The sequence below is a fragment of the Zea mays genome, chromosome 1 (assembly GCF_902167145.1).
Source record: "Zea mays cultivar B73 chromosome 1, Zm-B73-REFERENCE-NAM-5.0, whole genome shotgun sequence".
Classification (NCBI taxonomy): domain Eukaryota; kingdom Viridiplantae; phylum Streptophyta; class Magnoliopsida; order Poales; family Poaceae; genus Zea; species Zea mays.
This window is the reverse complement of record NC_050096.1, coordinates 33,235,797-33,262,148: the sequence shown is the minus strand read 5'-3', so window position 1 is coordinate 33,262,148 and position 26,352 is coordinate 33,235,797. Positions and strand designations below refer to the sequence as shown.

The window sequence follows — 26,352 nt, the reverse complement described above, 5'->3', positions numbered from 1 at the left end:
ATGTAGATTATTTATAAAGACAGTAATATCCTTGTTTATTTGAGGTGAGGAAATAAGGATGACATATATTGTAATTTCTATTTACATAACTATTGGTAGTGGGTCTTTTGCCAAAATAATTTCAAATAAACTACTATTGAGGAGATTATGAGATTATCATAATCTGAACTTTAGATTATATAATCTGAACTCATAAACTAGGTGTTTGTTTATCTATTAAATTATTTGCGCTGGATTATATAATCTAGAGAGATTATAATCCGAAACAAATAGGGTCTATGTTCAACTGGTAAAGAGTAAATAATCATCATTGCTGTAATCTATAGCATCACGGCGAACAACGATGGATAGAAATATAGAATACATCTTTCGGCTGGCTCAACAAATCGAGGAAGCGTGGAGAAGAATGCAAAGGTTAAAACTCATGCTACCAGTTATCCTAAACCCTACGCCATAAGCTACCTATATTTCATTGTTTTTTTTCTCTCGGTTAGTCGTAGCAGCACCGTCGTCACTCGTCTCGTCTGAGCCTCTCTGCTGGTTGTCGAATCTTTTATCGCTGGCCCCGTCACGCCGGAAAGAGGACAAAGACTCGAGCCGCCGACTTCACACGGCCACGTCGGGAACGAAGCTCAGAGCAGCGCGACGGCGGCGAGGGCGGCGGCGGCTAGGAGGAGCTGTGACGCACGGGCCGCGGCGGCGACCGAGGTGGCGAGTTGCTCGCCGCCGAGGTAGACCATCGAGCCGTTCGTGGGCTGCACGCCCGCGGCCTGCGGGTTCTCGCCGGAGTACTTGCCGCTAGAAAAGGAGTAAAACCAATGTTAGCACATGGTACAAACAAAAACGGAATTACAGTGCCACGCGGTGGGTGAAGCTCTTTAACATCGTGACGGTAGAGAGAATTTAACATGACAGTACAAGAATCGGAGAGGATTTGATGCGAGATCTTTTGTCCGGGACAGTGGTGGTACATGGAACTTGAATGTCTTGGGCAGCTGCACTGCACGCCTCTCTGAGCGTGGGAACATGGGTTGCAGTTGGGGGTGCAGGATAGGACAAGACAGGACAGGGCAAGGGCCTATGGTTATGGTATGGGGACCGTACGGTTGAAACGGCTACTAGAACTAGAAGCCAGTAGCGGCCCGTTGGCCTGGGTGTGCGGGCAGGAGAAGTGACCACACGCAAACCAGCAGTGTCTAGGCCCTGGATCCATAGCCCGTTGGATCCGCCCGTTGGCCGTTGCCGCCTCTCCTCCTCCTCGTCTCGTCAGAGCCATCAACGGCTAGACATTTTTTTTTTCTGACAGGAGTGTAGACGATGCCGACCAGCACAGCTTCAGAGGGCTGTTTGGTTTGCCCCTGCTAAAATTTAGCCCCTATCACATCGAATGTTTGAACCTCCGTTCGGGGTATTAAATATAGTCGGATTATAAAACTAATTTCTCAGCCGAAGATTAAAAAGTGAGACGAATCTATTACAGTTGGTTGAGTCTATATTTCATACTCATATTTGAAAGTCAAACGCTTAATGTAACCCGAGCTAAACTTTAGTCCACAGAACCAACCACCCCCAGTCGGAGATAGCGGTTAGAAAAAGGTTCTCATCGGACATTGCCCACGATAACACATTAGTACTTGTTAGGTTATTTTATCACGTATGGATTAAGTAAGATTCGGAAAAAATATTTTTTTAATTGTTTGGACTGAAACTCACTCAATCCCACTTAATTCACATGAATTAAAAGTAAAATGAATAACTCTTTAAACCTAGCTTGGATACTCTAGTATTGAGCTCAATTCGTGTGAGATGTATTAAGGTGTATTTTAAACTAATGTAGGTCATGTTTGGTTTCTTTAGTCTAGAGACTAAATTTAGTTAGGAGAATAAAGTTTAGTACCTAACATGTTTAGTCCTATGGACTAAAATTAGTAAAAATATACTAAATGACTCATAAAAACACTAAAATGACCTTTAACATTCTCCTGCTATTAGTACAATTAAACTAAATGAGGGGCAAATGTGGAATTAATATGGTTTAGTCCATTTTAGCCTCCTATTTTAGTACTACCGTTTGACAATTTAGAAACTAAATAAGATTAAAATGAAGGGACTAATCTTTAGTCGATCAAACCAAACATGACCTTAAACCCTAATACATCTCAACCGATATGGAGTGAGGTTAATAAGGGCTTGTTCGGTTATTTTCAATCCATATGGATTGGAGGGGATTGATACGGATTGGAGGGGATTTTGATTTGTTAGGGATTGAAACCCCCTCAATCCCCCTCAATCCATATGGACTGGGGTAGAACCGAACAAGCCCTAATAGAGTACACAAATAAAGCCTTAGTGGTGTGGACTGTCTGTGTGATGTCTCAGCCTCTGGTCTCAAGCTATCCAATTTGCCATCCGGAATAGGCATTCAGCCACCTCAATAATTTGGTGCCATTTCAGGTAAACACTAACCTTTGGAGCTTGTATGACAAGGGAAACCTCCATTTTGGGAAAGAATTTACCTGGTGGTGCTCGGGCAGAATGTGATGGCGTAGCTGATGCCGGTGGCGCACGTGAAGGTGGAGGTAGAGTCGTCGTAGGCGTAGCTGTAGGCGCGCGGGCAAGCGTTCTTGAAGAACTGCGAGTAGGTTGACGGGCGGCACGTGTTGGGGTTTCCGTAGGCGCCACTGCAGCAGTACTGCGGCGACCCGAACGCCTCGCACGCGCTGCGGCACGCCACAGCCCCTCCGGCGCCGGACGCGGACGCCGACGCCGACGCAGCCATTACCCTCAGATCAGCTGGGCACGCGCCGTTGAGATCCACGAGGCAGCCGGTGGCCATGCACTTGCTCGAGCCGCCCGCGGACCCGTTGCTGCTGCTGCTGCTGCCACCACCGCCCGCGCCCTGCGCGGGGACGATGAGCATCGGGACGTTGTAGCCGTCCACAAGGCTGACGTCGAAGAAGTCCAGGCCGCCGGATCCGCCGAGCGTGAACTCCGCCAGCGTGGCGGGCGGGGCGGCGCCGCCGCCGTTGCACTGGACGGCTCCCGAGCCGCAGTCGCCCGTGGCGCAGGAGAACCTGCCGGTGGCGGCGTCCGCGGCGCAGAGCGTGCGCGCCCACACGCGGCCCGACCAGCCCGCGGGCGCGTCCACCGCCGCCGACGCGCCGTGCGCCAGCGCGAACCCCGTCGTGGGCAGCGGCGCCGTGCCGGCGCCCGACAGCAGCCCCGGCCACACCGTGTAGCCGCAGTTGTTGGTCATGGTGAACGTCGCCGCCCGCGCAGCTGCAAGGCAAGCGCGCGCGCCGGCCGCACGGAGGGTCAGCGCGGGGTCACGGAACAGCAGCGCGCACTGCTTGAATGCGAAAGGGCGGGGACAGAGCGGAGCAGAGCAGAGCAGAGATCACGAACTCACCTGGAAGCAGGAGGAGCAGAGCAAGGGAGCAGAGAGCGGCATGAGCAGCTGGGCACCGCGCCATTTCGATCTGGGTAGGTAATGTGGCAGACACACACACACACAGGGCCTTGGCTCACTCTGCCGACTTCCGTTGGTGATGGTCGGCCGCAACGGGAGGGATGAGAGGCGGACGACTGATCTTTGACGTCCGCTTGACTTTATATAGGAGGAGTCCAGGCTCTCAGCGCAGCCCAAGGGACGAGGACGACCGACCCCCCAAGGAGAGGGGAGGGGAGGACCGTCGGTCACTTGGGCCCTGAGGTCAGCCTCCCAGCCAAAGTCGGCACCGAGTCCAGCTCCCCTCGCCGACTTCCTTTTTTGTCCGCGCGTGGGGCTGCTATACGCTACCAATAACCGGTCCCACCACGCCTTGCTCCGGGCTCCGTGCGCGGCGTCGCGGTGATATCAGCTCCCAAAAATATCTCGACGCCCGTGAGCGACCGATCGGAGCTGGCTGGTATTTTGACCTCCTCGTCCGGTAGTCCATTTTATAGAGATGATCGTCGACGACGGGAAATGATGTGTGGAGCGGAGGTGATCGACGCGGGAAGAAACGGGGAAGCTGAGCAGAGCAGGAAAGGAAAAAAAAGGCCCGCGCCGGCCGGAAGCTGTGCCCGTGCGGGTTTCGGTTACGTGGTGTGCTCGTTTCGGTTTCACCTCACCGATCTGGAATTTTGAGATTTTCCATCGTCCACGGGAAATCTTCCCTAGCGGAAAAGGAGCTGGAAAAAATAACAGAGGTGGAGTGGAGTGAGTATTCGTGTTTGGTATAAGGTTTCACGCCTGGAATAATCAAGGACGGCTCGGGCCATTAGATTCGACAACGACAGCGACAGCGACGGCTACCAGCTTCAGTGCCCGACGCTAACATGTTGTTGGCAAGCGAGCGAGCGAGCGAGCACATGCCCAGGAATCATCGCCCGCCCGTTTCATGAGGAGGGAGGAGGGGACTGGGGGAGCACAGCTGCCTAGTGCTACAAGAGCTGAGCAGAACCAACAAGACAAGCAGTTAGTTCGCCTTCCCACATGGGCTGATGGGCGCACGGGATCTCAATCATTCTCAAGCACGAGGCACGTATTGCCGCGGCAGCACAGCGCGACAGAGGCGTCAAACGGTACGGGTTTGCAGGCACGACAAAAATGTGAGTATTTGGGATAGACGGGTTATGGCATTCGCACATCTTTTACTAGTTGTTTCTAAGTTCTTTCCCACGATTTTTGGCCCACAGACCCCACAGGTGTGCGGTATTTTCTCCACCCGAAAACACATGCCCACGTGGCTCCAGCCAAGACTGATAACACATCCGATGCACCCGCGGCCCCGCGCACATGTTTTGTTTTCACCGAACGGGAGAAAGGTTCAGATGATGCTGGTCCTATCGGATTTCAAGAATCCAATAGAAAAAAGGTATTATTGGAACAATTCAACCCAAATAAAACAGATTCAAGCGTTCTAATAACACACAGTTTTTTTGGAATGGATAAACAATATAACATGGGTTGCTGGAGTCTAGTAATAATCATTATCAACACTCAAACATAAGCATCCCTATATAGCCTCCATCGGCCATATGGAACAATTCCCTCCGTCCTAAAATAAACATACATATCATTTTTAGAGCAAGAAAGTTTTTTTTTTTAAAAAATAAAATTAAGCAAATATAATTTAAAACAATATCAGTGTCCATAATGACTAATAAGTGTTATTACATTTGAGAAGAAAATATTTTTATAATAAATTTATTAGATATATAAATATCAAGATTGTTTTCTATTGTCTTAGTTATATTCAAACCTTAAGAAGTATGGCATACATTCTTTATTTATGGACGGAGTGTGCATGTATTGCAGACTTTTAGTTCGGTCCCATCATATAATAACCCCCAGTTTATCCATTTATTGCTCCTCTGTCATCGCCACCGTCATGAATCCTATTGCTCTTGGGCCAATGTTCAACAACTCTGCATTTATATTGTATCATATTACCACATCGGTTCTCAAATATTTGTCGATCGCTAGTTCATTTTTAAGTAAAACATGAAAAATAAAAAAGAATGGAGAGAGTACTATATTTGCTAAGTTGGTAGCTTATTTAAATACACGATGATGAATATAGACACATATATATATATATATATATATATATATAAAACAAGTACATTAATTATTGTATGAGTCAGCTAAAAGTATAAAACAAATTTTATTTTGGGTGGGATAGAGTAGGATATAGCATCGGAGGTGGGACCCTTCGGGATGCCCAGAAGACAGAAAATACGCGTGCACGTAAACTTTTGATGGAGATGGATGTGCTCTTTTTTAACGATGACGAAAAAGGGAGGCCACAGTTGTGACCATTTTAGACGCAGACATTTCTTAGTCTGACTCACACGTCTTCTCCAACTCGTTGGGTAGGACTAATCGTGGATCTAGAGATGGGCTCATGTAATCCGTGATAGTTATGACTGGATTTCCGGCAAAAGTCCTCGCAACAGATCAGCAAGAGTGGATATAGCAGACCCGCTTTTGCAACTACCAGTCTACCAGTCTGAAGAATGTCCATGTGTCATGTGTCATAGCAGAGTAGCAGTCGCCACTCAGCTAGTACCGATGACTCATATCCAATGAGACCAGCAAACCCCCGTGCCTCCTTCCATCTCTGCCGTCTGCCTTTTGCGAGAAAGGGAGCACCGTACCAGATCGGCATGTCGATCGAGAAAAAAAGCGCCCAATGGAGGAGGCTGGGCATGAGCTCCACTCCGTTCTGACTTGCCAAGCCGAGTGGGTGGTGACTATAGATGGCCAAAAAGCACGAGACCCGTGAGCCCGGCACGAAGCCCGCTTTTTGGGCCCGGTCCGAGCCCGGCACGGTAGAATAAGCGGGCGGGCTTGGACAGGAAACTAGTCACGGCGGGCTAGCCCGGCACGGCCCGTTTACCTCTAAGCCCGTTAAGCCCGTTTTTTTTTACACTAAAACGTGCTTACCTGCCCGTTTACCCGCTTTTCGGCCCGTTTTTTCGTGCTAAACGGGCCGGCCCGGCCCGTTTAGGCCCGCTGCGGGCCAGACTTGGACAGAAACTTAAGCCCGCTGGCTCAGCAGGCCCGGCCCGGTTTTGGCCGGGCTTCACCGGGCCCGGGCCGGGCCGGGCCGGGCCGGCCCGTTTGGCCATCTCTAGTGGTGACACAAGCGGATGAGCTTTTTTATTTTTATTTTTGGCAGGACAGAGGATGAAGTTTCATCCGTCTATGGACATGGATGTCATTGATGTAGGATATTACTAGTAAGCACATTTCAGCGAGGAACTTGCGTTGTGTAAGGTTATCCTCATCGGCAAGGAACTATTCTAATACCTATTTAAAATTTATTTTTCCTATAGCATTTATAATGTTGAAATAGTGTTTTACTCGGCTATTTATAGCCTCTAATGATAAACAGACTAAGAGGTCGTGTCAGCTTACATGCCTAGCGGCTTCTAAGTTTCCTCTTGGGGCTTATTAGGTTGAGACTTGGGACCATCCCATGCGCAAAGTGACTGATACAACATGGTGACCATCTTCGCGCTACAGTTTGCACTTTTGTCAGCTGTAATCAGAGAAATCGAATTGCGGCAGGTTTTTTTTTACCAATGAAGGCAAGTAGGTGATGATGTCGTCGTTTTTGACTTTTGGTCCTTTTTCGAAAAAAAATTCAAAACTACATCTTTTTTTGTTTAAATTCACTAAATGGATCCTCACCTCGCCGTCATCACTATTGGCGTCGAGGTTACACGTTTCAGCATCAAGATCTTGTTCCTCTATACCGAGTTGGCGCTTATGTGGCAGAGATTGGCGCCGACCCCCCTGCCCTATTTATTTGTCCAGCGTGAAAAGGTCGATCGCCCTTATGCCCATCCTCTGCGCGAGAATACCATAAGCAAGCAAGGCTAGAAGTTTAAAACACCACTAGGATGCTCGAGCTCGAGAAGAAAATTACGAACAGAGATATTCTGAAAACTATTGATGATCGACCACAGTTTGAGAAGGTTTGACGTATCTTAAGTACTCAAAGTTTGTATTTATGGTGGTACGTGTCAAAATTTAGCAGAACTTTATCAATCTTTTATCATAGCCTCCATATATGATATCACATGACATAAAATTTGACTTTTGTACTTTGTGATTTCCATGGAGTGGCCCTGGTGGGGGAAGAGCAGGGATTGCATTCTCGTTTCTGATTTCCAAAAAAACGTTTTGTTGACCAAAATTTGACTTTTATACTTTGAAATTTCAAATTGGAATACATCAAAAACCGTACCGGTTTCATTTTTTGGTGTACAACGAGAATGAGAAAAAATGACGGATTTCACCAGTTCTTGTTTGGTAAGGTGATCCGTGGGGCAGGCGCACGACAGAGGATAGGAGCAAGCGAGCGTCGATAAGGGGCATGCATGTGGGCGGGGCTAGACGTGTGGGCAGGGGAGAACGTGTAGGCAACGGCAGTCGAGATGCGGCTGACAAGAGAAGGGGAGGACAAGGAACTATTGATGAGAGAGAGAGAGACTCAGAGACACAACGACACAAAGAAGATTCCACTGGATAAGTGGTGGCCTCCATGCTAAAATTTATGGAGTCGAGGTCGATGCTAATGGCAAAATTTATGGCACCGACTTCAGCGCCATGTGTCATGGCATCAATGTGTTGTGTGGCGTCCACATCGGTATCTTGATGCCACGATCTATAAAGTTGAGTTATGTGACATCGGTGATATAGATAATGGGGGTGTTTGCTTTAGCTTAAAATCGGATTTTGACCATCAAAATCCGATTCTGTCAGCCAAATGTTTCGCTTCTTATTCCGCTTTTATGAGAATTATTTCTACGAAAATCATCGCGAATAAGAGGAATCCGTCGGTTACTAGACCCTAAGCCTATGGACCCTTTCATCTTCCTCTATATATATAAACTGTGTGATATTTAGATTCTCATGACAAATAGATTATTTATGAATCCAGATTCTCGAAAAAACTCTTCACAAAAAGATGATTAGAAACAATTTTAGTTTCATCAGAAATCTGAACATATATTTTTTTAAAAAAAATAGAACTAAAAAGATGGATCGAATGGAACCCGCGCAGGCAACTCACATCGCTGTCTGGTTGTTTGGCATCCATACGCCTGGATATATTATGGTGCCTGCCAAAATTCTATCCCTAGGCTTCTGTTCGTGTCACTCAGACTGCTCCTTGCCATAGGGGAACTGTCGAAAAAATGAATAGGATGGTTTGGGAGCGCCAGAGTGGCGCCACAGGAGAGGATGGCCAGGATTTAAGGCTGTTCCAGCAACGTACTTTATATCCATCATCTATATCCGTCTTTTATAGTTCCCTCTAAAAGATTTCATCCCCTATATCTCCTTTCTCTCCAATAACATCCTCTAAATCACGTCCTCTATACTTAAATATCTATATTAGAGACATTTTTTATTTTTATTTTTTGTACATACGTATTTGTCATACTCTCAAATGTATTGTACATATTTTAGTTTTTCTAAACCGGTTATTTAAAGTATCTAAATGGATAGAGGACCGTTTAGAAAAACTCTATATATAGAGAATCCAGTAGCGTCCTCTAAATTTAGAGGACCGTTTAGAGGACGCTGCTGAAAAGCATAGATGACCATTTAATCCTCTATATTTAGGATACAGAACCCTTTCGAGTCCCTTGGTTTGGTGGAGCTAGCCTTACCGGCCGCTGGAGGCGCCGCCGCCCATCACTTCTCAGTTGTGTGGACTGTGGACGGCAGTAATCAGGCCTCAAGTTTTGCAAGGGCCTCATATATTTTCCAATGCATAATATTATATTTATATACTTTAATCTAGCCCACACACACGCCTCCTAGCCCCGCTAGGCGCTAGCCGATTAGGGATTAGAAAAATAACCACGCCGCCGCCAGCAGCTTGCTTTGACGTTTTGGCTCCTAGCACTCCAGCAGTCTGCACTCTGCACTGCGCTTGCTCTTGTGAGGGTGAGGACAATTGATTATCTATATTTTATCTCCCTTACAATATAGAGATATAATTGAAGAGTTCATTTAGTTGAAGAGTATACTTTTGGAGAAGATTCAATATGGAGATATAATTGAAGAGTTCGTTTCAAGGTATGTTTACTTATTATCATGTTGTATTATACGCTATTGCTACAAAATATCAAATATATATTAACAAAATTTTATTTTTCACTAGAATAGGCCTAATTTTAATATTTATATGAGGGCATCAAATTTTACCGGCTCGGTCTGTGGCAGTTGTTGGCGGATCATGCGCGTGGAGCGTATGCCGCAATGCTAAGGGAGGCACCGCCGGCAGGCCGTTGCTGGTGGCTGTGGTCGACGGACCACAGGCGCGCAGCGGCTTCGTGTGGAGAGGACGGAAAATCGGGCGTCGGTGGACGTCCGTTGCCGGCGCAGCGGCCAGCCGTGCGTCCGCGGCGATTGGAGCCCCGAGCGAGTTGGCTGCTTGGGCCGAGAAGAATACCGTTGAACCATCTTTATGGAGGATGAACGGGCTGAAACATGAAAGGCGTTCGTCTCCCCGTAGGCTGTGGCTGTCTGATCTGCTCTATCCACAAAAACCTGACATAATCTGGCCTGACCAGTTTACTGAGTGGGCTTGGTTGTAATTTTCAGCATTGCAATGAGTGCCCGACCCTTTTCTCTTACTCTCCGTAAAAACAAAGGTTTGAGACTTTTAAAACTTTCGGAAGTTTGACCAATTTTATAGTCAAAAAATATAAATGTTGACACCTTTAACAAAAATTACTATAAAAAATATTTTATGATCAATATAGTGATACTTGTTTAACGTGTAATCTTTTTCTATAGAGATGATGAAAGTTAAAAAAAAATTTACTCAGAGTTATATTTTTTTAATACAGAGAGTACTCATGTTCTTTTTAACATGGCATGTTAACTTTGTTCAAAGTTGAATATTACTATCATTAGCCATTTATCTAAATAATTCTTATACTTCCACAACATATGAATAATATATTATGAAAATATTTCTAATTGTAAATCTAAATAAATATAGCTTTTTTAAAAAATAAATGTTTAACTTAGAACAAATCTAATACTGATATGTAAAAAAATAGAGACACTATTTGAATCGAGGCATCGACGAGCTCGCCGAGATGACAACTATTGAGATGAACCTCCATTCTTGGAGGTTGCCTTGTCAAGCTACTAAAATGAAGTTGTGACAGTGATTTGCGTCAGATCGTTCATTCCAAAAGGAGTGACTAGCTAGACATTTGTTGTGATGTCTCTAGGACATTGCATACTCTAAAAGAATCATGGGATGAAGTTAGGTCTGTTAGAGTGGCACCACATGACCCAGCTGGTGGTGTGCTCCTGCATGAGGCAACGTAGGATAAGACTGAGTAGGATTGTGATGTTGTCTATGCCACGACTCGTGATCAGAGTTGATAGAGACGGTGTTAGAGGCAATTACTCCATCATGTGGGAGTGCAAGTGAGACCATAGCAGCATGACATAGCAAAGAGCACCAACCTAGCTTGCCAAATATCATCGCGTAACAAATTAACGATACCAGGGTAACATAGGTACATGAGAAGTTTGTAGAGTTAGAGAGTGAGGGCCATAGGCTGGAGGCTCGCTAGATCTGGGGTCCCACTATAGCTACTAGCACACAAGTGATTTATAGAGGTTCGAACCACATATGCCTAATTTCATATGTCCTTTTTGTGTATGACAGATTAGTGAATACAAAGGTGAAGAATAGTACATGCTCATATATCAACTAAGCCAGATGACGGACTAGCTCACCCTTTTCTTTTTGGTTTTGGTGAGAGGTCTAGACTAATTGACCTTTAGTCTGCCTTCAACTATGTTGGCCTAATGGAGTCTTGGAGCAACCTATATCTAATGGAGCCTAGGTGGAATCAAATGCAATCCCTGCACTATGTTGCAGTACTCCCCCTTTTATAGCATCAGAATAGAGTTAAATGCCTGATGTGTAGTGTAATACTCAAATTTGTATACAAAGGAATATAGTGGATTTCCACATTTTGTGTGCCTTAATTGCATCATGAAAAGAGCATACACAAAGTTTAGAAATGAATTAAAATAAATGGTAAAAAAATAATAATATGCATCATGTTGGAGTTATATGTTTGTGCATTAAATAAAAATAATAAGGATAATCACAATAAGATAATAAATCTAGAAGTGGAATGAAACCCTAAAGTTGAAAAATAGGGTTTTGAAAATAAGAAGAAGAGAAAGGATATAAATAATATAAATAATATAATTATATTTTTTTTAAAAAACTAGTATTTTTAACTTCACAAATGTAAAGGGGATTAATGTAGCACAAGCTTGAATTTATGTTTGAATTCAAATTGGAATTCAAATGGAACTTGAAAGTATAGAAAAGAGAATAAAGAATAAAATCAACCTAGTCTAACTGGGCTTCGGAACCTCAATTCGGCCCAACTCAGTTTTTGCCCCGCTTAGCCCATGGCGCTCACTACCGCTCACATGCGTGGCTTACCGGTGGGGCCACGCTGTCATCACCTATTCTCCGTGCTCATCTCAACAGAATGCGCCATGCTCGCGTGGTCAACACTCCGATCTTCCTCACCGCGGATTCCGCGACCTCCCGGGCTCCCGGGGATAAGTAGCGTGTCCCGCGGCCCTTCTCCTCGTCGACCCTACGATTCTCCCGCGACCTCAGCGTCAGTGCTCGAGCTCTCCCCCTCGTTTCCCCCTTCCAATCGCCGTTACGCGCTCGGCTGTGGGTGGAAATCCTGTTCCCGCGCCTTCAAGCCAGTGCTGTGAGGTCAGAGAGCTCCGCCCGAACCTCCTATTCGCGATTGTCGTAGTGCCGTGCGAGGGGACGGGCCGTGTGCCTCCAATTTCTCGCCATCGAATTGTTCTCCGCCGCGGGACTACAACGCGCCGTGGACGGAGCTGGCCACTGCTGGAACATTGGTAATAATCAGTCTCCCGTGTTCGCCATTCCCTCAATTTCATTTTGCACCCGAGATACGTAGGAACCGGATACAGATTAGTGTCGTGGGCGTCGTTGCCATGGCGGGTCGTCGCAACGTTCGGTGCGGTCGCCGGTGTTGGCGGCGAGGTGGAAGAACAAGTCTGAGTCGTCGATCCTCCATTGAGCGGTCTAGATTAGACGGGGTCATACCGTTTCGCTTAGGTGAATCGGCGACGTCCAAGCATTGATGAACGTTGTAGATTAAAAGAGGGGAGAGTTGATCTGGGGCGTTGGATTCAAATCTTGCGGATCTGGCGTGTACCGGTTCGCACGGGTGTGGAGATCTAATCCGGGCCCCTGATTTCCGATCGGACGGCTTAGATTAGGCGGTACCCCTTCAGCTGGGTCAGTTTACAATTGAGCCCCTGTGTTTAGTTGATTTAGAACCCGCCATCCACCTCCACTGTTCGCTGGGTCTGGGGATTTTTACCCTGGGGCCCCTGCGCTTTCTGAAAATTGAGGCCCAGTCCAATACAGTCTGAAATTGAATAATTGAATTGGAAAGTAGATTTTTAATACAAAAACAATTACTAGAACTTGTTTAATTTGTAGAAAATCCACATGACCTCCAAATTGGACCATTCCAGTTCCTATAATTTTGTAATAGTATTCTCTATCAAATAGTACCACTGTTTTTACATGAAATACAAATTTAAATTTATTTCTCACTTAATCCCATATTAAATGCATAAAACCTTAGGAAATTCATAACTTGAATTCTATAACTCCAAATTTAATGATTCTGATTCCTGTGATCTTATTTTAATGTCTAGTTTATTACTGTATATTCTATTTACATGTTTGATGTGATGTTAATTTATGCTATGCTATGTATGTAATGTATTGATGCGAATAGACGAGCAAGCCACTGTGGAAACTGAGGTTCAACAAGTAGAGACTGCTGAGCAGGAGCTCGTGGAAGGCAAGTTGTGCCCTTGATCACTTCTTTTTACCCACTCATGTTCTAATTAATCATAATGATCTGCATAGGTTAATTTTGATGGGTCCTAATAGGATACCCTAGTTTGATTATCTTTATACCTTGTTACCACTGAACTTTTTGGGTAGTACTTGCTAGTGCTTTATGTGGTTTTGGATATGAGGATACATTACTCATGATTATACTTTTGTTATCCGTTGTTATTTATCGTTCATGATAAGATCATTATGTTAATTGGAACATGGAGAACCACCCGGGAAAATAGTGCTACCACAAGGGTTTAATGGGACGCCCTTGGCCGATTAATTAGGAAAGCTAGTGGAAGACTACCTTACCCGAAAGGGGCAAGGGCAGTAGGGGAGTGGTCAGTGTAGGGAGGCCCTCGGGAGGATTTTGCTGCGATGGCGGTCCTGCAAGGGATTCCTGCATTGGAGCTTCCTATAAACTGTAGCGGGTAGTCTGAAGCTAGTGGAACTTTGTAAAGGCCTCGTAGTGGTACCCTGCCTCGCTTCCTTGGTAGAGGTGTATGGAGTCTGATCAACTCCGTGGCAAATGGGTAACACGACTTGTGGGTAAAGATGCGCAACCTCTGCAGAGTGTAAAACTGGTATACTAGCCGTGCTCACGGTCATGAGCGGCTCGGACACTCACATGATTAAATTATGGAACTTAAACTCAATTTGTCATATGCATTGCATCGCAGGTGAGGTTGTTACTTCTGTTCTACTATTTAATTGGGTTGGTATTTACTTATACTTAGTAACTGCTAATAAAATTTTGACCAACTTTAAAAGCAATGCTCAGCTCTAACCATCCTCTTTGGTAAGCCTTACACTTCACGTGAGCTCCCACCTTTGGCGAGTTCATGCACATTATTCCCCACAACTTGTTGAGCGATGAACGTATGTGAGCTCACTCTTGCTGTCTCACACCCCCCCACAGGTCAAGAACAGGTACCGCAGGATGAGGCGCTTGGAGGATGCTGCGATGAGTTCGTGAGAGGTCTAGGCTGTCGTCTCCCAGTCAACTTGGGGTTGCTGGACCGTTGTCTCCTTATAATGTAATTATTTATTTATTCCTGTTATGTAGTAAAGATGTGACATTCGATCCTGTGCCATGATTCATCATATGTGTGAGACTTGGTCCCAGCACACCTGGTGATTATGTTCGCGCCCGGGTCTTGGTGCCCCGAAATCCGGGTGTGACAGAAGTGGTATCAGAGGAATGTTGACTGTAGGACGAAACCTAGATAGAACTGGACAACCAATGCTTACTTACCTTTGCTACTCTGATTCTTTCCAAAACTTTCCTTAATCTTTTCTCATCTATTTCCGCTTTACTCTGATTATTCTTACCTTTTCATTCTAAAGACAAATGTGGATTTCACACTTTGAAATCCTGTACCTAAAGTGACCTTTAGGAATAGGAGACCTAATCTTAGGAACAAAAAAAAACATAACTATTTTTTTGTATCTGTTAACTTGAATGTTTGTTCTTATGATACTTGTCTGATTTGGATCTTTGATTGAGTGTGATGAGTTGTGGAGTAATGTCCACAATTACATTTGCATATACATATAGGCATAAATATAAATAAATAAAATTCATAAGATAACTAAATAATCTAGATTATCCTTCATTAAAGATCTATCACATCTCAATAGATCCATCTTATCTTAAAAGATATCCTCTTACCTTAATAGATTCATCTTATCTTAAAAAGATTTTATGTCATCCTAATAGATCTAACTTACCTCAAAAGATTCTACTTCATCTTTATGGAGTCATCTTGCCCTAATTAGCATATTTATCCCACTCTAGAATAACAACCATGATCTAATCCAAAGTAATTAGATATTATCTAGTCTAATCTAGTCATATCCAACCTAATCTAGATTCTATCTAATCTAATATGATCCAATCTAAAGTCTAAAGTGAGTTATTAATAGGTTAGCTAAGTTGGTGATATAGGTTAGACACTGTCTCTACAAACATACCTTAACCTAAATTAATGTCTTATACTAACCCGTCTGTAAACAACAACATAACCTACATCACAAGCTGCCTAGTCCATTTGTTCCAAAAGCAAAGTAAAACTCTATTCAAACTTACCTACCTCGTGTACCCTGGCTATCCTAACTATGTGTCCTTAACTCGGATGGCAACTCCAAGAAGAAAGACCAAAGGAGACCAACCACGTCAAAGAAAGATAAGCATCAACTCAAGACTTCAAAGATCAAGTTGAATCGCCAGCGGAATCAAGATCCACAGTTCAGGATGAAGTCTTTCCTTATTATACCCTTGCCACAACCTCTACTTGCCACAACCGTACCTGACCTAATGAATATCTAGACATACAATATTCATATCATCTACTAACTGTTAAAAAAACATGAAACAAAACTTTTGATTCCTAAACCAAACTGGTTGCATCCCTTTTCTTCAAATCTCGAGGACGAGATTATTTTTAAGGGGGGTAGGATTTGTAATACTCAAATTTGTATACAAAGGAATATAGTGGATTTCCACATTTTGTGTGCCTTAATTGCATCATGAAAAGAGCATACACAAAGTTTAGAAATGAATTAAAATAAATGGTAAAATAATTATAATATGCATCATGTTGGAGTTATATGTTTGTGCATTAAATAAAAATAATAAGGATAATCACAATAAGATAATAAATACTAGAAGTGGAATGAAACCCTAAAGTTGAAAAATAGGGTTTTGAAAATAAGAAGAAGAGAAAGGATATAAATAATATAAATAATATAATTATATTTTTTTAAAAAACTAGTATTTTTAACTTCACAAATGTAAAGGGGATTAATGTAGCACAAGCTTGAATTTATGTTTGAATTCAAATTGGAATTCAAATGGAACTTGAAAGTATAGAAAAGAGAATAAAGAATAAAATCAACCTAGTCTAACTGGGCTTCGGAACCTCAATTCGGCCCAACTCAGTTTTTGCCCCGCTTAGCCCATGGCGCTCACTACCGCTCACATGCGTGTCTTACCGGTGGGGCCACGCTGTCATCACCTATTCTCCGTGCTCATCTCAACAGAATGCGCCATGCTCGCGTGGTCAACACTCCGATCTTCCTCACCGCGGATTCCGCGACCTCCCGGGCTCCCGGGGATAAGTAGCGTGTCCCGCGGCCCTTCTCCTCGTCGACCCTACGATTCTCCCGCGACCTCAGCGTCAGTGCTCGAGCTCTCCCCCTCGTTTCCCCCTTCCAATCGCTGTTACGCGCTCGGCCGTGGGTGGAAATCCTGTTCCCGCGCCTTCAAGCCAGTGCTGTGAGGTCAGAGAGCTCCGCCCGAACCTCCTATTCGTGATTGTCGTAGTGCCGTGCGAGGGGACGGGCCGTGTGCCTCCAATTTCTCGCCATCGAATTGTTCTCCGCCGCGGGACTACAGCGCGCCGTGGACGGAGCTGGCCACTGCTGGAACATTGGTAATAATTAGTCTCCCGTGTTCGCCATTCCCTCAATTTCATTTTGCACCCGAGATACGTAGGAACCGGATACAGATTAGTGCCGTGGGCGTCGTTGCCATGGCGGGTCGTCGCAACGTTCGGTGCGGTCGCCGGTGTTGGCGGCGAGGTGGAAGAACAAGTCTGAGTCGTCGATCCTCCATTGAGCGGTCTAGATTAGACGGGGTCATACCGTTTCGCTTAGGTGAATCGGCGACGTCCAAGCATTGATGAACGTTGTAGATTAAAAGAGGGGAGAGTTGATATGGGGCGTTGGATTCAAATCTTGCGGATCTGGCGTGTACCGGTTTGCACGGGTGTGGAGATCTAATCCGAGCCCCTGATTTCCCATCGGACGGCTTAGATTAGGCGGTACCCCTTCAGCTGGGTCAGTTTACAATTGAGCCCATGTGTTTAGTTGATTTAGAACCCGCCATCCACCTCCACTGTTCGCTGGGTCTGGGGATTTTTACCCTGGGGCCCCTGCGCTTTCTGAAAATTGAGGCCCAGTCCAATACAGTCTGAAATTGAATAATTGAATTGGAAAGTAGATTTTTAATACAAAAACAATTACTAGAACTTGTTTAATTTGTAGAAAATCCACATGACCTCCAAATTGGACCATTCCAGTTCCTATAATTTTGTAATAGTATTCTCTATCAAATAGTACCACTGTTTTTACATGAAATACACATTTAAATTTATTTCTCACTTAATCCCATATTAAATGCATAAAACCTTAGGAAATTCATAACTTGAATTCTATAACTCCAAATTTAATGATTCCGATTCCTGTGATCTTATTTTAATGTCTAGTTTATTACTGTATATTCTATTTACATGTTTGATGTGATGTTAATTTATGCTATGCTATGTATGTAATGTATTGATGCGAGTAGACGAGCAAGCCACTGTGGAAACTGAGGTTCAACAAGTAGAGACTGCTGAGCAGGAGCTCGTGGAAGGCAAGTTGTGCCCTTGATCACTTCTTTTTACCCACTCATGTTCTAATTAATCATAATGATCTGCATAGGTTAATTTTGATGGGTCCTAATAGGATACCCTAGTTTGATTATCTTTATACCTTGTTACCACTGAACTTTTTGGGTAGTACTTGCTAGTGCTTTATGTGGTTTTGGGTATGAGGATACATTACTCATGATTATACTTTTGTTATCCGTTGTTATTTATCGTTCATGATAAGATCATTATGTTAATTGGAACATGGAGAACCACCCGGGAAAACAGTGCTACCACAAGGGTTTAATGGGACGCCCTTGGCCGATTAATTAGGAAAGCTAGTGGAAGACTACCTTACCCGAAAGGGGCAAGGGCAGTAGGGGAGTGGTCAGTGTAGGGAGGCCCTCGGGAGGATTTTGCTGCGATGGCGGTCCTGCAAGGGATTCCTGCATTGGAGCTTCCTATAAACTGTAGCGGGTAGTCTGAAGCTAGTGGAACTTTGTAAAGGCCTCGTAGTGGTACCCTGCCTCGCTTCCTTGGTAGAGGTGTATGGAGTCTGATCAACTCCGTGGCAAATGGGTAACACGACTTGTGGGTAAAGATGCGCAACCTCTGCAGAGTGTAAAACTGGTATACTAGCCGTGCTCACGGTCATGAGCGGCTCGGACACTCACATGATTAAATTATGGAACTTAAACTCAATTTGTCATATGCATTGCATCGCAGGTGAGGTTGTTACTTCTGTTCTACTATTTAATTGGGTTGGTATTTACTTATACTTAGTAACTGCTAATAAAATTTTGACCAACTTTAAAAGCAATGCTCAGCTCTAACCATCCTCTTTGGTAAGCCTTACACTTCACGTGAGCTCCCACCTTTGGCGAGTTCATGCACATTATTCCCCACAACTTGTTGAGCGATGAACGTATGTGAGCTCACTCTTGCTGTCTCACACCCCCCCACAGGTCAAGAACAGGTACCGCAGGATGAGGCGCTTGGAGGATGCTGCGATGAGTTCGTGAGAGGTCTAGGCTGTCGTCTCCCAGTCAACTTGGGGTTGCTGGACCGTTGTCTCCTTATAATGTAATTATTTATTTATTCCTGTTATGTAGTAAAGATGTGACATTCGATCCTGTGCCATGATTCATCATATGTGTGAGACTTGGTCCCAGCACACCTGGTGATTATGTTCGCGCCCGGGTCTTGGTGCCCCGAAATCCGGGTGTGACAGAAGTGGTATCAGAGGAATGTTGACTGTAGGACGAAACCTAGATAGAACTGGACAACCAATGCTTACTTACCTTTGCTACTCTGATTCTTTCCAAAACTTTCCTTAATCTTTTCTCATCTATTTCCGCTTTACTCTGATTATTCTTACCTTTTCATTCTAAAGACAAATGTGGATTTCACACTTTGAAATCCTGTACCTAAAGTGACCTTTAGGAATAGGAGACCTAATCTTAGGAACAAAAAAAAAACATAACTATTTTTTTGTATCTGTTAACTTGAATGTTTGTTCTTATGATACTTGTCTGATTTGGATCTTTGATTGAGTGTGATGAGTTGTGGAGTAATGTCCACAATTACATTTGCATATACATATAGGCATAAATATAAATAAATAAAATTCATAAGATAACTAAATAATCTAGATTATCCTTCATTAAAGATCTATCACATCTCAATAGATCCATCTTATCTTAAAAGATATCCTCTTACCTTAATAGATTCATCTTATCTTAAAAAGATTTTATGTCATCCTAATAGATCTAACTTACCTCAAAAGATTCTACTTCATCTTTATGGAGTCATCTTGCCCTAATTAGCATATTTATCCCACTCTAGAATAACAACCATGATCTAATCCAAAGTAATTAGATATTATCTAGTCTAATCTAGTCATATCCAACCTAATCTAGATTCTATCTAATCTAATATGATCCAATCTAAAGTCTAAAGTGAGTTATTAATAGGTTAGCTAAGTTGGTGATATAGGTTAGACACTGTCTCTACAAACATACCTTAACCTAAATTAATGTCTTATACTAACCCGTCTGTAAACAACAACATAACCTACATCACAAGCTGCCTAGTCCATTTGTTCCAAAAGCAAAGTAAAACTCTATTCAAACTTACCTACCTCGTGTACCCTGGCTATCCTAACTATGTGTCCTTAACTCGGATGGCAACTCCAAGAAGAAAGACCAAAGGAGACCAACCACGTCAAAGAAAGATAAGCATCAACTCAAGACTTCAAAGATCAAGTTGAATCGCCAGCGGAATCAAGATCCACAGTTCAGGATGAAGTCTTTCCTTATTATACCCTTGCCACAACCTCTACTTGCCACAACCGTACCTGACCTAATGAATATCTAGACATACAATATTCATATCATCTACTAACTGTTAAAAAAACATGAAACAAAACTTTTGATTCCTAAACCAAACTGGTTGCATCCCTTTTCTTCAAATCTCGAGGACGAGATTATTTTTAAGGGGGGTAGGATTTGTAATACTCAAATTTGTATACAAAGGAATATAGTGGATTTCCACATTTTGTGTGCCTTAATTGCATCATGAAAAGAGCATACACAAAGTTTAGAAATGAATTAAAATAAATGGTAAAATAATTATAATATGCATCATGTTGGAGTTATATGTTTGTGCATTAAATAAAAATAATAAGGATAATCACAATAAGATAATAAATACTAGAAGTGGAATGAAACCCTAAAGTTGAAAAATAGGGTTTTGAAAATAAGAAGAAGAGAAAGGATATAAATAATATAAATAATATAATTATATTTTTTTAAAAAACTAGTATTTTTAACTTCACAAATGTAAAGGGGATTAATGTAGCACAAGCTTGAATTTATGTTTGAATTCAAATTGGAATTCAAATGGAACTTGAAAGTATAGAAAAGAGAATAAAGAATAAAATCAACCTAGTCTAACTGGGCTTCGGAACCTCAATTCGGCCCAACTCAGTTTTTGCCCCGCTTAGCCCATGGCGCTCACTACCGCTCACATGCGTGTCTTACCGGTGGGGCCACGCTGTCATCACCTATTCTCCGTGCTCATCTCAACAGAATGCGCCATGCTCGCGTGGTCAACACTCCGATCTTCCTCACCGCGGATTCCGCGACCTCCCGGGCTCCCGGGGATAAGTAGCGTGTCCCGCGGCCCTTCTCCTCGTCGACCCTACGATTCTCCCGCGACCTCAGCGTCAGTGCTCGAGCTCTCCCCCTCGTTTCCCCCTTCCAATCGCTGTTACGCGCTCGGCCGTGGGTGGAAATCCTGTTCCCGCGCCTTCAAGCCAGTGCTGTGAGGTCAGAGAGCTCCGCCCGAACCTCCTATTCGTGATTGTCGTAGTGCCGTGCGAGGGGACGGGCCGTGTGCCTCCAATTTCTCGCCATCGAATTGTTCTCCGCCGCGGGACTACAGCGCGCCGTGGACGGAGCTGGCCACTGCTGGAACATTGGTAATAATTAGTCTCCCGTGTTCGCCATTCCCTCAATTTCATTTTGCACCCGAGATACGTAGGAACCGGATACAGATTAGTGCCGTGGGCGTCGTTGCCATGGCGGGTCGTCGCAACGTTCGGTGCGGTCGCCGGTGTTGGCGGCGAGGTGGAAGAACAAGTCTGAGTCGTCGATTCTCCATTGAGCGGTCTAGATTAGACGGGGTCATACCGTTTCGCTTAGGTGAATCGGCGACGTCCAAGCATTGATGAACGTTGTAGATTAAAAGAGGGGAGAGTTGATATGGGGCGTTGGATTCAAATCTTGCGGATCTGGCGTGTACCGGTTCGCACGGGTGTGGAGATCTAATCCGAGCCCCTGATTTCCCATCGGACGGCTTAGATTAGGCGGTACCCCTTCAGCTGGGTCAGTTTACAATTGAGCCCATGTGTTTAGTTGATTTAGAACCCGCCATCCACCTCCACTGTTCGCTGGGTCTGGGGATTTTTACCCTGGGGCCCCTGCGCTTTCTGAAAATTGAGGCCCAGTCCAATACAGTCTGAAATTGAATAATTGAATTGGAAAGTAGATTTTTAATACAAAAACAATTACTAGAACTTGTTTAATTTGTAGAAAATCCACATGACCTCCAAATTGGACCATTCCAGTTCCTATAATTTTGTAATAGTATTCTCTATCAAATAGTACCACTGTTTTTACATGAAATACACATTTAAATTTATTTCTCACTTAATCCCATATTAAATGCATAAAACCTTAGGAAATTCATAACTTGAATTCTATAACTCCAAATTTAATGATTCCGATTCCTGTGATCTTATTTTAATGTCTAGTTTATTACTGTATATTCTATTTACATGTTTGATGTGATGTTAATTTATGCTATGCTATGTATGTAATGTATTGATGCGAGTAGACGAGCAAGCCACTGTGGAAACTGAGGTTCAACAAGTAGAGACTGCTGAGCAGGAGCTCGTGGAAGGCAAGTTGTGCCCTTGATCACTTCTTTTTACCCACTCATGTTCTAATTAATCATAATGATCTGCATAGGTTAATTTTGATGGGTCCTAATAGGATACCCTAGTTTGATTATCTTTATACCTTGTTACCACTGAACTTTTTGGGTAGTACTTGCTAGTGCTTTATGTGGTTTTGGGTATGAGGATACATTACTCATGATTATACTTTTGTTATCCGTTGTTATTTATCGTTCATGATAAGATCATTATGTTAATTGGAACATGGAGAACCACCCGGGAAAACAGTGCTACCACAAGGGTTTAATGGGACGCCCTTGGCCGATTAATTAGGAAAGCTAGTGGAAGACTACCTTACCCGAAAGGGGCAAGGGCAGTAGGGGAGTGGTCAGTGTAGGGAGGCCCTCGGGAGGATTTTGCTGCGATGGCGGTCCTGCAAGGGATTCCTGCATTGGAGCTTCCTATAAACTGTAGCGGGTAGTCTGAAGCTAGTGGAACTTTGTAAAGGCCTCGTAGTGGTACCCTGCCTCGCTTCCTTGGTAGAGGTGTATGGAGTCTGATCAACTCCATGGCAAATGGGTAACACGACTTGTGGGTAAAGATGCGCAACCTCTGCAGAGTGTAAAACTGGTATACTAGCCGTGCTCACGGTCATGAGCGGCTCGGACACTCACATGATTAAATTATGGAACTTAAACTCAATTTGTCATATGCATTGCATCGCAGGTGAGGTTGTTACTTCTGTTCTACTATTTAATTGGGTTGGTATTTACTTATACTTAGTAACTGCTAATAAAATTTTGACCAACTTTAAAAGCAATGCTCAGCTCTAACCATCCTCTTTGGTAAGCCTTACACTTCACGTGAGCTCCCACCTTTGGCGAGTTCATGCACATTATTCCCCACAACTTGTTGAGCGATGAACGTATGTGAGCTCACTCTTGCTGTCTCACACCCCCCCACAGGTCAAGAACAGGTACCGCAGGATGAGGCGCTTGGAGGATGCTGCGATGAGTTCGTGAGAGGTCTAGGCTGTCGTCTCCCAGTCAACTTGGGGTTGCTGGACCGTTGTCTCCTTATAATGTAATTATTTATTTATTCCTGTTATGTAGTAAAGATGTGACATTCGATCCTGTGCCATGATTCATCATATGTGTGAGACTTGGTCCCAGCACACCTGGTGATTATGTTCGCGCCCGGGTCTTGGTGCCCCGAAATCCGGGTGTGACAGAAGTGGTATCAGAGGAATGTTGACTGTAGGACGAAACCTAGATAGAACTGGACAACCAATGCTTACTTACCTTTGCTACTCTGATTCTTTCCAAAACTTTCCTTAATCTTTTCTCATCTATTTCCGCTTTACTCTGATTATTCTTACCTTTTCATTCTAAAGACAAATGTGGATTTCACACTTTGAAATCCTGTACCTAAAGTGACCTTTAGGAATAGGAGACCTAATCTTAGGAACAAAAAAAAACATAACTATTTTTTTGTATCTGTTAACTTGAATGTTTGTTCTTATGATACTTGTCTGATTTGGATCTTTGATTGAGTGTGATGAGTTGTGGAGTAATGTCCACAATTACATTTGCATATACATATAGGCATAAATATAAATAAATAAAATTCATAAGATAACTAAATAATCTAGATTATCCTTCATTAAAGATCTATCACATCTCAATAGATCCATCTTATCTTAAAAGATATCCTCTTACCTTAATAGATTCATCTTATCTTAAAAAGATTTTATGTCATCCTAATAGATCTAACTTACCTCAAAAGATTCTACTTCATCTTTATGGAGTCATCTTGCCCTAATTAGCATATTTATCCCACTCTAGAATAACAACCATGATCTAATCCAAAGTAATTAGATATTATCTAGTCTAATCTAGTCATATCCAACCTAATCTAGATTCTATCTAATCTAATATGATCCAATCTAAAGTCTAAAGTGAGTTATTAATAGGTTAGCTAAGTTGGTGATATAGGTTAGACACTGTCTCTACAAACATACCTTAACCTAAATTAATGTCTTATACTAACCCGTCTGTAAACAACAACATAACCTACATCACAAGCTGCCTAGTCCATTTGTTCCAAAAGCAAAGTAAAACTCTATTCAAACTTACCTACCTCGTGTACCCTGGCTATCCTAACTATGTGTCCTTAGCTCGGATGGCAACTCCAAGAAGAAAGACCAAAGGAGACCAACCACGTCAAAGAAAGATAAGCATCAACTCAAGACTTCAAAGATCAAGTTGAATCGCCAGCGGAATCAAGATCCACAGTTCAGGATGAAGTCTTTCCTTATTATACCCTTGCCACAACCTCTACTTGCCACAACCGTACCTGACCTAATGAATATCTAGACATACAATATTCATATCATCTACTAACTGTTAAAAAAAACATGAAACAAAACTTTTGATTCCTAAACCAAACTGGTTGCATCCCTTTTCTTCAAATCTCGAGGACGAGATTATTTTTAAGGGGGTAGGATTTGTAATACTCAAATTTGTATACAAAGGAATATAGTGGATTTCCACATTTTGTGTGCCTTAATTGCATCATGAAAAGAGCATACACAAAGTTTAGAAATGAATTAAAATAAATGGTAAAATAATTATAATATGCATCATGTTGGAGTTATATGTTTGTGCATTAAATAAAAATAATAAGGATAATCACAATAAGATAATAAATACTAGAAGTGGAATGAAACCCTAAAGTTGAAAAATAGGGTTTTGAAAATAAGAAGAAGAGAAAGGATATAAATAATATAAATAATATAATTATATTTTTTTAAAAAACTAGTATTTTTAACTTCACAAATGTAAAGGGGATTAATGTAGCACAAGCTTGAATTTATGTTTGAATTCAAATTGGAATTCAAATGGAACTTGAAAGTATAGAAAAGAGAATAAAGAATAAAATCAACCTAGTCTAACTGGGCTTCGGAACCTCAATTCGGCCCAACTCAGTTTTTGCCCCGCTTAGCCCATGGCGCTCACTACCGCTCACATGCGTGTCTTACCGGTGGGGCCACGCTGTCATCACCTATTCTCCGTGCTCATCTCAACAGAATGCGCCATGCTCGCGTGGTCAACACTCCGATCTTCCTCACCGCGGATTCCGCGACCTCCCGGGCTCCCGGGGATAAGTAGCGTGTCCCGCGGCCCTTCTCCTCGTCGACCCTACGATTCTCCCGCGACCTCAGCGTCAGTGCTCGAGCTCTCCCCCTCGTTTCCCCCTTCCAATCGCTGTTACGCGCTCGGCCGTGGGTGGAAATCCTGTTCCCGCGCCTTCAAGCCAGTGCTGTGAGGTCAGAGAGCTCCGCCCGAACCTCCTATTCGTGATTGTCGTAGTGCCGTGCGAGGGGACGGGCCGTGTGCCTCCAATTTCTCGCCATCGAATTGTTCTCCGCCGCGGGACTACAGCGCGCCGTGGACGGAGCTGGCCACTGCTGGAACATTGGTAATAATTAGTCTCCCGTGTTCGCCATTCCCTCAATTTCATTTTGCACCCGAGATACGTAGGAACCGGATACAGATTAGTGTCGTGGGCGTCGTTGCCATGGCGGGTCGTCGCAACGTTCGGTGCGGTCGCCGGTGTTGGCGGCGAGGTGGAAGAACAAGTCTGAGTCGTCGATCCTCCATTGAGCGGTCTAGATTAGACGGGGTCATACCGTTTCGCTTAGGTGAATCGGCGACGTCCAAGCATTGATGAACGTTGTAGATTAAAAGAGGGGAGAGTTGATATGGGGCGTTGGATTCAAATCTTGCGGATCTGGCGTGTACCGATTCGCACGGGTGTGGAGATCTAATCCGAGCCCCTGATTTCCCATCGGACGGCTTAGATTAGGCGGTACCCCTTCAGCTGGGTCAGTTTACAATTGAGCCCATGTGTTTAGTTGATTTAGAACCCGCCATCCACCTCCACTGTTCGCTGGGTCTGGGGATTTTTACCCTGGGGCCCCTGCGCTTTCTGAAAATTGAGGCCCAGTCCAATACAGTCT

At 43.7% G+C, this 26,352-nt stretch overlaps 1 protein-coding gene across 1 annotated transcript; it reads right to left on the bottom strand.

The window, feature by feature from the left end:
- Positions 1-290: 290 nt before the first annotated feature.
- LOC100193461 (putative thaumatin domain family protein) lies at positions 291-3,583 on the bottom strand. Its single transcript, NM_001399093.1, has 3 exons — positions 3,410-3,583; positions 2,517-3,279; positions 291-798 (listed from the first exon to the last, which is right to left on the bottom strand). Exons 1-3 carry the CDS (start codon positions 3,471-3,473, stop codon positions 633-635), a joined length of 993 nt encoding a protein of 330 aa, NP_001386022.1. The 5' UTR covers positions 3,474-3,583; the 3' UTR covers positions 291-632.
- Between the last annotated feature and the right edge of the window lie 22,769 nt (positions 3,584-26,352).

What these genes read in the sequence shown, in the direction of transcription:
- LOC100193461 (NM_001399093.1), bottom strand. Translation starts at nt 3,473, where the DNA reads ATGGCGCGGTGCCCAGCTGCTCATGCCGCTCTCTGCTCCCTTGCTCTG. An exon ending in TCTGCTCCTCCTGCTTCCAG is followed by an intron (nt 3,280 to 3,409) that starts GTGAGTTCGTGA and finishes CTTGCCTTGCAG; the next exon opens with CTGCGCGGGCGGCGACGTTC. An exon ending in TTCTGCCCGAGCACCACCAG is followed by an intron (nt 799 to 2,516) that starts GTAAATTCTTTC and finishes CTCCTTTTCTAG; the next exon opens with CGGCAAGTACTCCGGCGAGA.